This window comes from Xiphophorus couchianus, chromosome 4 (assembly GCF_001444195.1).
Source record: "Xiphophorus couchianus chromosome 4, X_couchianus-1.0, whole genome shotgun sequence".
NCBI classification, from domain to species: domain Eukaryota; kingdom Metazoa; phylum Chordata; class Actinopteri; order Cyprinodontiformes; family Poeciliidae; genus Xiphophorus; species Xiphophorus couchianus.
The window spans coordinates 15,660,221-15,671,530 of NC_040231.1; the positions used below are offsets into that span (position 1 = coordinate 15,660,221).

At 35.7% G+C, this 11,310-nt stretch overlaps 1 protein-coding gene across 1 annotated transcript; it reads right to left on the reverse strand.

Annotated features, from left to right (window-relative positions):
• Positions 1 to 1,397: 1,397 nt before the first annotated feature.
• Positions 1,398 to 6,097, reverse strand: LOC114142461 (gastrula zinc finger protein XlCGF8.2DB-like). Its single transcript, XM_028013757.1, has 2 exons — positions 5,855 to 6,097; positions 1,398 to 3,378 (listed from the first exon to the last, which is right to left on the reverse strand). Exon 2 carries the CDS (start codon positions 3,141 to 3,143, stop codon positions 2,016 to 2,018), a length of 1,128 nt encoding a protein of 375 aa, XP_027869558.1. The 5' UTR covers positions 3,144 to 3,378; positions 5,855 to 6,097; the 3' UTR covers positions 1,398 to 2,015.
• Positions 6,098 to 11,310: the final 5,213 nt, after the last annotated feature.

Here is an 11,310-nt window from a genome sequence, read left to right on the forward strand (position 1 = left end):
GGGTGGTGATGAGGACAGGGCTGGAGATCAATCTGTCATGATTAAGTAAGAATGACACCACTGGACAATGATGCTTGTCCAGTGGCATCACTGGTGCTTGGCATCATTGTTTCTCTTCTGTGAACCATGGTTATCTCGAAAGAAACACATGCAGTCATCATTGCACTGCACAAAAATGGCCTAACAGGAAAGAGAATCGCAGCTAGAAAGATTGCACCTCAGTCAACAATCTATCGCATCATCAAGAACTTCAAGGAGAGAGGTTCCATTGCTGCCAAAAAGGCTCCAGGGCGCCCAAGAAAGACCAGCAAGCGCCAGGACCGTCTCTTAGAAGTATTTCAGCTGCGGGATTGGGCTACCAGCAGTGCAGAGCTTGTTCAGGAATGGCAGCAGGCAGGTGTGAGTGCATCTGCACGCACTGTGAGGCGGAGACTCTTGGAGCAAGGCCTGGTCTCAAGGAGGGCAGCAAAGAAGCCACTTCTCTCCAGGAAAAACATCAGGGACAGACTGATATTCTGCAAAAGGTACAGGGAGTGGACTGCTGAGGACTGGGGTAAAGTCATTTTCTCTGATGAATCCCCTTTCCGATTGTTTGGGACATCTGGAAAACAGCTTGTTCGGAGAAGAAGAGGTGAGCGCTACCACCAGTCTTGTCTCATGCCAACTGTAAAGCATCCTGAAACCATTTATGTGTGGGGTTGCTTCTCAGCCAAGGGAGTCGGCTCTCTCACAGTCTTACCTAAAAACACAGCCATGAATAAAGAATGGTACCAGAATGTCCTCCGAGAGCAACTTCTCCCAACCGTCCAAGAGCAGTTTGGTAATGAACAATGCCTTTTCCAGCATGATGGAGCACCTTGCCATAAAGCAAAGGTGATATCTAACTGGCTCAGGGAACAAAACATAGAGATTTTGGGTCCATGGCCTGGAAACTCCCCTGATCTTAATCCCATTGAAAACTTGTGGTCAATCATCAAGAGACGGGTGGACAAACGAAAACCTAGGAATTCTGACAAAATGCAAGCATTGACTGTGCAAGAATGGACTGCTATCAGTCAGGATTTGGTCCAGAAATTGATTGAGAGCATGCCAGGGAGAATTGCAGAGGTCCTGAAGAAGAGGGGTCAACACTGCAAATATTGACTTCCCGCTTATACACTCTTGTTACTGCAGTATGGGTTAAAAGTTGTTACTCTCTTTAATACTGAAATACTTCAATATATATTATACTTTACCTTTGTAAGCATGATCATGCACTTAAACTCAAATATTTATGCAAATTACAGCAGTAGCGTTCAGCACTCACTACATTTTCAAAGGAAATGCAAGTGATCACGTGACTTTGTAAGGAATTAATCAAACATATATCTATGCGTAGAGATTAAATTAGTTTCAACTTTAAGAAAAGATAGTGATCTTTAATAGAAAACAGCCACAGCAGAAAATAGAAAAATTATACAACTACGACAAGCTACACACCAAATTATTGGAGAGAATAATCACACATACTTTGTACAATCAAGCACAATCAATGAAGGAAAATATGTATATTGCATTTTCTAAGCAAAAGGGCATATTAATTTATTTGAAAAGCTTTTATATAGACAGGTTAATATAATTTGAAACAAATAACAGCATCAGTTTCAGTCTAGTTTTGCTTTAAAGACAAACCTATCAAAGATTTTTTTTAATACAGTAAATTTCAAAGTGCAAAACAATTACCGTAATGAAAATCTACAAAGAGTGCACAACAGCACATTTTATTTTGGATTAAAAATGTATTAAAGTAAACCTCATTCACCCCACTCATTCTTTCCATACAGAATAATACAAATCAATACTTCAAATTCATATTGTACATCTCTAAGTATCCAAATGTCAAGATCCAAATGATCACATTTAACAAATTAGAAACTTAAACCATTTTCCCACTTTATAAACAAGAAAGCCCTCCAGTTTTCATCTAAATGACTTTTATAATGAAACTCAACATGGGACAAATATGGAAAATAGTTCTACGGCTTTTCACCAGTGTGAATCATCATGTGCCGAGTTAAATCCTGTTTTTGACTAAAACTTTTTCCACAGTTCCCACATGGAAACGGCTTTTCACCGGTGTGAATCATTATGTGCCGAGTTAGATGATGCTTTCGACTAAAACTTTTTCCACAGTTCCCACATGAAAACGGCTTTTCACCAGTGTGAAGCATCATGTGCTGAGTCAAATTCTGTTCATGACTAAAACTTTGTCCACAGTTCCCACATGAAAACGGCTTTTCACCAGTGTGAATCATCATGTGCCGAGTTAATTGATGCTTTTGACTAAAACTTTGTCCACAGTTCCCACATGAAGACGGCTTTTCACCAGTGTGAATCATCATGTGCTGAGTTAAATCCTGTTTTTGACTAAAACTTTTTCCACAGTTCCCACATGAAAACGGCTTTTCACCAGTGTGAATCATCATGTGCCGAGTTAATTGATGCTTTTGACTAAAACTTTTTCCACAGTTCCCACATGAAAACGGCTTTTCACCAGTGTGAATCATCATGTGCCGAGTTAAATTCTGTTTTTGACTAAAACTTTGTCCACAGTTCCCACATGAAAACGGCTTTTCACCAGTGTGAATCATCATGTGCTGAGTTAAATTCTGTTCATTACTAAAACTTTGTCCACAGTTCCCACATGGAAACGGCTTTTCAAGGGTGTGAATCATCATGTGCCGAGTTAAATTCTGTTTTTGACTAAAACTTTGTCCACAGTTCCCACATGAAAACGGCTTTTCACCAGTGTGAATCATCATGTGCCGAGTCAAATTCTGTTCATTACTAAAACTTTGTCCACAGTTCCCACATGGAAACGGCTTTTCAAGGGTGTGAATCATCATGTGCCGAGTTAAATCCTGTTTTTGACTAAAACTTTGTCCACAGTTCCCACATGAAAATGGCTTTTCACCGGTGTGAATTCTAATATGATCATTGAGAGCATATTTGGCAGTGAAACGTTTTTCACAGATGACACATGAGAAAGGTTTGCTTCTTCCCTGATTTTTCTTCTCAGCTTCAGCAGCTTCCTGGAAATTGACTTGGTTCCCGTTTGGTTCTGATTCAGTGTGGTGTGTTTGCTCATAAACAGTAGCCCCCATGAAGGTATCAGTCTCCTGTTTTGATGCACCTGTTCTTCACTCTGACTGCAGTAAACTTCTTTCTCTTCCACTTTTATCTGCTGATGTTTTAGATCCTCCTGCTCTTCTTTTCTCTGTTGATCATCTGGCTCTTCCTGTTCTTGTTTCCCCTGCAGAGGTTCTAACTCCTCCTGGTCCAGAGTGGAGCTCCTCTCCAGGTCACATAGCTTCTCATAAACGTTTTGTCGTTGGCGATCTAAAGAAAACAGAAAAAAGAGGAATTGTTAACTTTATTTATTGAAGTAAATGAGAGAAGACTTTAATTTAATCCCAAATTTGTAATTGGAAATTTTTAATTAACTGCAAGTTATAATTATTTCTGTTATTTAGGAATTATTACATTTTATGTTGGTTATGTTAGTTAAATGTCAGTTTTATATTCAGGATTTATAGTGGCCAGTGGGAAACTACGTAAACTTACTTACACTAATCTAATCTATTTATACATACAAAAAAATAAAAAATAATCACATGCATAACCTATAATAACGAGGCATGGTTACAAATGTCTTTAGACTCGTTTTAGATGGCTGATCAGCGCAGAGTGCAGGATTTTTTTCTTTTTTTAAAAGATTTTTTTAAATGCCACATCATGCAGATGGCTTTGTCTTTATGTGCCAAAGTCAGGTGAAAATTTGTTATTATGCACAAATGTACATCCTGGAGGAACTTTGGTCTTGCTTGGTCTGTAGTAAGATGATCATCTTTAGTAAGATCTTACTAAAAGATGACAACATCTTTTAGTAATTCAGTGCACTGAACATAGGCCATACTTTGTGGAAAGGGTCACAAAGTATGGCCCTTTACAGAGTGGGAACTCTCAACTGAGGGAGTGACAGTGATGTAGAAGACGTAGGATACATGCAGTACATAGTGAATATTCATCCACTATGCACTGTATTTATTTAGCCTTCATATTTTTTTATCTGTCTCCCTTTCTCTTTCAATTTTTATCAGCTGTGTCTTTCTAATTATCAGAAAGATGATTTTGTGGGGAGACAGTAAAAGGGCTTTTAATTTAAACATAAATAGCTAAACATGTTTGCAACCTTTCAAATAAAATAACCATGTTTATTAATACACTCTAAACAATAATGAGGCAAACAAAAATGCTGAGTAATCATGTTAGTCTAAGAACCTAATATTTCCAATCTTTGAAGTCTATTTCTGTAAAAAGCTTCCAGTCCAGGGAGGCACGGCTAACTCCGCTGCGGGGCTGGTTGCCATGCTTACGTTAGTCTTCTTATAAATAACGGATGCATGCGGGGATAAAATTATCAATATATATCTTCAGTAGAAGACCTTTTAAAGAACATATGTACAAGATATTTTACTTATAGTTGATTATTAAAGTATTTTATGGACCTTACCAAGCTCCGCCCACAACCGACCCACGTGACCGCAAGTCTCACAAGCAAAGCCTCACAGCGCGTTGTTTCTGTGTAAGCATGACTCGATTAGTGCATCATTTCTACCGGATTTTCACAATATATCAGCTACTACAATGGACAGAGGAACTAACAAGTTCATGTCATCATCTGGGAGGAGGTTACTGGTTTCTCAGTCACAAGCTGGTTGCAAACCTGAGGCCAACAGGTGTCAGTCAAGCTGGTCAGTTATGGTAGATCTGAAAGTTTGTTTGATGACGTCAATATGAGAAGCTGCAGACTGATAGGAGGAACCAAAGAGCTCTGTAAAGGTAAAGGCAAATCTTCTGAAGTTGGGATATAATTAATTTAATTTCACATAATTACCTCGGTAGAAGCCATTTGTTTGTTAAAATTTTATGAAATATATTTGTTCTATTTGATGTTTGTTGTGAATGACGTAAACTCACAAACAACGAGGTAATTAGTTCAACGTTTAGAAACTACAGCGGCTGTAATGCGCCACAGCAAAGGTAAACAAAGGTAAAATAACCCGAACAGGTGATCAACTCAAAACCACTCCTATCTTTTTACTCTCTCTCTCTCTCTTTGTAGTTTAAGCACACCTGTTACCGTGGTAACCGCCTGCGCCCCGGAAGCCGAGCAAAGATTACGTTAAAAACATAACATTCAGTCCGTTACGATATCAAGTTTCCAGGCTTGATATTTATTTCTCGATTATTAATCAGCGCTTCCCTGAACACAGCGATGGTTGATCGACTAGCTGTACTTGGTGCTAACGTGGCTAACACGAGTAACAGTTTAGTCCAAAGCCTTTTCTGCTAAAATAAAATCTTTAGTGTATGTCAGATACAGCACACATTGCATATTGATCTGTTTAGCTAACGTCAGACTGTGTAGCAGACAGGCTTCAAGGTGTAGAAGTTGTATCAGTTCTGCCATTATGCTGTACTTAGCTAACGTGAAGCTAACGGTGTGTTTGTGAGACGGCCACGCACGTGACCACGTAGAATGGGCATCAGCCAATGAAAAGCGGCTCCTCTGGTAAGGTCCGTTGACTTGCTCTTGTACAGGCAAAACGTAAAGATGCCTGGTCATGTGACGATTCGCCGTAGTTAGATGAAACTGATATAACTTAAGAGTAGACAACCCATTATATTATTTTAAAACTTTAACCAGGACCCAAAATGTCAAAGCAACATTTCTAGATTCCGAAAGTTAGAAAAAATGTCTGGCCACAATCGTTGCCGGCGAGACGGAACACCAAACGTAGGTGTTTCCTACTTATTCGGTGTAAGATTATCTGGGGAGTCCGGGAAAAAGCCAGCAGTCTGCGCTGATCGTCCATCTCTTCCTCCGACTCGACGGTTATTTCGTTAAACTCTGTGAATGTTTCTTCCGCAGCTCTTAACCACTTGTTCATGAACTTGTTTAAGCTGGACCGAAGAAATGTTTAAACATTCACACGTTAAACAAAACAGACCATGTGCCCTCCGGCTTCATCCTCTACAACGGCTTCTTCTTCTTCGATTTTTTTTTTGGCGGTTCTTCTTCTTCTTTTCCTTTTTTATGGCGGTTGGCAAACAACTTTTAGATGTGCATTACCTCCATCTACTGGAATGGAGTGTGGATCGGGACGCTAACTATATACACCCCCCTCAAAACAAAACAAAACAAACAAAACAATAAAATAAATAAATAAATAATAATAATAAATAAATAAATAAATAAAAATAATAATAATAATAATAATAATAAAATAACAACACTTAAATCTTTTCTATCAATTTTGTTTTCTTAAGATAATTAATTAAATAACTTATATCTTTAGAATTAGAAATTTTTCCCAAAATATCTTGTAAATTTAACTGTAATTTATTTTCTTGTAACCGGCTAACTAATTTCCTTCTCTCAACAGAATATTTGGTACAGAACAACAAAACATGTTTTACTGTCTCTTCTTGACCACAAAAATCACAACTTCCAGTTCGATGTTTTCCTATTTTAAATAAATTACTGTTTAACCTTGTATGTCCAAAACGTAACCTAGATATAACTGTTTCCTCTTTTCTATTTCGTCCCGTTCTCCTCATTGCACCAACTTTTCTTTGAATACTGTACATCCATCTACCAGTTCTATCTTCCTCCCACTGTCTCTGCCATCTTTCCTTAACCTTTTGTTTAATAATAGATTTGATTTCTTCTCTACTAAATGGAACTAATATATCAATAACACTATATTTTGAAGCTTGTTTCGCATATTTATCAGCCAACTCATTCCCTCTTATTCCTATATGTGATGGTATCCATGTAAATATAACTAATAACCCCATTGCTTGAATTCTATATGTTATTAACTGAATTTCTAATAAAAGATCCGGTCTACTAATAGCATGATTATTTTTTAATGAATATAAAGAAGAACTTGAATCAGAGCATACTATGCTTCTCAATGGACGGACTTCCTCAATCCATCCTAAAGCTAAAATAATTCCCATCATCTCTCCAGTATAAACTGATACTCCATCAGTAATTCTTTTACAGTTTTTAACTTTGAATTCTGGAACAATGAAAGATACCCATTACTGCTATTTGAGTTTTTAGATGCATCTGTAAAAACTTGGACATATCCATAGTACTTACTGTCTAAATATGATTGAACCAAATATGGATCTGAAATGTTTTCTCCTTTCCTTTTCTCCAACAAAGTTAAATCAACAACATTATTATGAAATAGAGACGGATAAACTGGTGAAAGAGGAACTGTTTGACTAATGTTTATATCAGATAAACCAAAATCTTTTACAACATTTTCTATCTCCCATCCAAAAGAATTTAATTTCTTCTTTTCTTTTTCCCAACTAGATTTTAAAATGTCTTGACATGGATGATTTCCATCATGGCCCTTTAAATTACACCAATAATTGGACTTTAACTGTAATCTTCTGAGATTAAGTGGCATCTCTCCCATTTCTATTAGCAAAGCTGACGTTGGAGTTGTTCTAACTGCTCCTGTACATAACCTCAAGGCTTGATACTGAATACTATCTAATTTTTTTAATAGTGTTTCTGATGCTGACCCAAATACAATACTTCCATAATCAAATACAGACCTTATTAACCCAGTATATATTGATTTCAATGCCTTCCTCTCAGCACCCCATTCACTTCCCACCAAACACCTCATTACATTTAAAACTCTCTTACATTTATTCACTACTTTTTGAATATGATTTTTCCAAGTAAGTTTTTCATCCAACCATAAACCCAAAAACTTAAATTCCCTTACCCTTTCTAATTCATGATTATATAGTTGCAGTTTTAAATTTTTAGATGCTTTCTTCCTTGTAAAAAATAAAGTCTTTGTTTTGTCTACAGAAATTTTAAATCCCCATTTAAATGACCAGTCTTCTATAATACTAATTGCTTCTTGTATCTTTTAACAATAAACTTTAAATTTTTCCCCCTCTTCCATATTGCTCCATCATCAGCAAATAAAGAACACCCCATTCCACTTTCCAAATTTTCAAACATATCATTAATCATAATAGAAAAAAACAAGGGACTCACTATACTTCCCTGAGGTGTACCATTCTCAACAAAAAACTTTTCTGACAATTGTTGTCCTATTCTTACTTGTATTGATCTATCTTGTAAAAAATCTTTTATCCAATAAAACATTGATCCATTAATTCCCATTTTTTTCAATTTAATTAAAAATCCATCTTTCCACATCATATCATAAGCTTTCTCTATATCAAAGAAAACAGCCACTACACTCTCCTTGTTAACTTGCCCTTTTCTGATTTCATGTTCTAAACATAATAAAGGATCCATAGTGCTTCTCCCTTTTCTAAATCCACTTTGACATTTTGATAAATATCCCCTCTTTTCAACAAAGTAGCTCAATCTTTCATTTACCATTCTCTCCATTATTTTACAAATATGAGAAGTTAAAGCAATGGGTCTGTAACTTGCTGGATTTGACTGATCTTTACCTGGCTTTAAGATTGGAACTATGATTGCTTCTTTCTATGCCAGAGGTAAAATACCCACTTCCCATATCTTATTATAGAATTCCAATAAAACCTTCTTAGATGAATTGCTAAGCTTATTAAGCATAATATAAGAAATATTATCTTTTCCTGGAGATGAATTTTTTGATTTTCCTAAAGCATTGTTTAATTCAAATAAAGAAAAGGGAGTATTCAATAAATCATTATTTCTTACACTTTCTTCTAATAAATTTACATTTTCATTAATTGTACAATTTCTTCTGCGGTTTTCTTCTGCGCTTAAATTATTACAACTATGAACTTTAACAAATCTTTTAACTAACATATTTGCTTTCTCCTCCTCAGTCACAGCAATATCATTTCCATCTTTCAAAACTGGATATCCATATTCCCTTCTAATTCCATTCATTCTCTTTATCATTCCCCAAACTTTTGAAATCTTTGTTTCCCTACCTACAGAATCACAAAAATTACTCCAATAAACCTTTTTTGCATTTTTCACCGTTCTTTTAACCAGAGCTTGTGACCTTTTATATTCAATAAAATTCTGAAAATTCTGATTTCTCTTTAACAATCTAAAAGCTTTATTTCGATATTTAATTGCACCATCACATTCCTTCGTCCACCATGGAACAGTTTTCTTCTTATATTTTCCTTTTTTCCTTTGGATTGTTTCTCGAGCAGCCCCTAAAATGGCCTCACAAATAGAAGAATTTACCATATCAACATCCAAATCTATATTAACTTTTTGCATCTCTTCATCATTTATTATTTTATATTTTTCCCAGTCAACATTTCCAAATATCCATCTTTCTAAGTTCTCATTAACACTTTTTCCTATTTCTTTACCAATTTCAATAATTATAGGGTAGTGATCACTACCTATAGTTGATTCTCTCAATATTTTCCACTTACTAATCCCAGCCAAATTCTTTGAAACTAAAGTTAAATCTAACGCTGACTCTGATCCATTTCTAATATTAATTCTCGTCCCTTCTCCATTATTAAGACAAACCAAATGTTTTCTATCCATTATTTCTTCCACCACTTCTCCATTTGCATCATTCCTATTACCCCACAAAGTACTATAAGCATTGAAATCTCCACAACAAACGAACTTTCTTCCTATATTTTTAAACATTTCCTCCATTTCATCTAAATCCAATTTTTTACACGGATTATAAAAATTTAATATATTAATACTTTCTTTATTAATCCAAATTTCCACAGATAACCATTCTAGTGAAGCTCCTTTTCCTAAAAATCTATACTGTATTCCTTGTTTTATAAATATTACACATCCTCCTCCACTTTCTTGTTCCCTATCTCTTCTAATACTATTATACCCTCTTATGACAAAATCTAACTCTGGTTTAAGCCATGTTTCTTGAATACAAATAATATCTGGTTTATTTTTCAAATAGTTTAAATATCCTTTAAATTCTTGTCCATTTGCTAACAAACTTCTTGCATTCCATTGTAAAATAAGCATTAAATTCTTCCTCCACCTTGCTTCCCATCTATTTCAAGCCTTTTATTTATCAACTCCCAAGATAAATCCTTCACAGCTAGAAATTTTTCTGCACCTTTCACTATAATCTTGATTTTTTCAGTTTTCTGTTTCACTTGATCAGTACAATTAATAACATAAGCCATGAATAAAATTAATTTATCCATTGTAATTTCCATTCCTGACATTGTTTTTTGACTTGATTCACGATTTGGACTAGAAGACACTTGCTGATTTTTCTGAACTATTCTTTTTTCTTGAACACTTTTTGCTGCCTCTGCATAAGAAATGTTTTTAACTACTTTCAGCTGTTGAATTTCTGCTGCCTTTTTCCTTGCTTCACACCCTCCATATGCTACATTATGCTGACCACCGCAGTTACAACATTTCAACTGTACATCTGCTCCACATTCATCATATCGATGATCTCCACCACATTTAGCACATCTTTGCTTCCCTTTACACACTGATGCAATGTGACCATACCTTTGACATTTGTAACAGCGCAAGGGAGGAGGAATATAAGGTCTAACAGGAAAACTCAAGAACCCAATTTTCACTTTATCAGGAAGAACATCACCTTGAAACTCCAGAAGTATAGAAAAACTTTCTATTTTCTCCCAATCCACAGATTTTAACAATCTTTTCAATCTCCGCACTTCACCACCATGTATATTTCTTTTAAGTTTTTCTAAATCTTCCTCAAGCGGAATACCTGTGATTACACCACGTGATACTCTGTTTTCTCCAACAATTTTCTTTTCACTCACAACCTTTTTACAAATGTTATCAATCTGCATGCTTTTATTCTTTTGTTCTTCAGACTTACATTTTATCAACATATTACCATCTCGCAAGATTTTTACAAACTCAACCTCCCCTATTTTCTTTTTTATTTCTCTAGACACTGCTATCGGACTGAGGTTTATGTTCATATCTTCCTTCCTGAATTTAAGTATTACCTTAAACTCCTCATTTACCATTTTCCTCCTAACCACTCTGTTTTCTTCATCTGAACTATATTCTTCTAAACTTCTCTTACTATTTAGGTTACCAATCTCTCTATCACCTTTCGAAACTTTTTCCTTCCCTCTACCCCTTCCTCTACCTACCGTAGTCCATTCATCAAAATCCATATCATCTTCATCACCACCCCCATCTACCTTTGTGGTCATCCCAATCCAGTCACACTCCAGTTTATGCCAACCGCCAAA

Coding starts and splice junctions, on each gene's coding strand:
- LOC114142461 (XM_028013757.1), bottom strand. CDS start 3,143: ATGGGGGCTACTGTTTATGAGCAAACACACCACACTGAATCAGAACCA.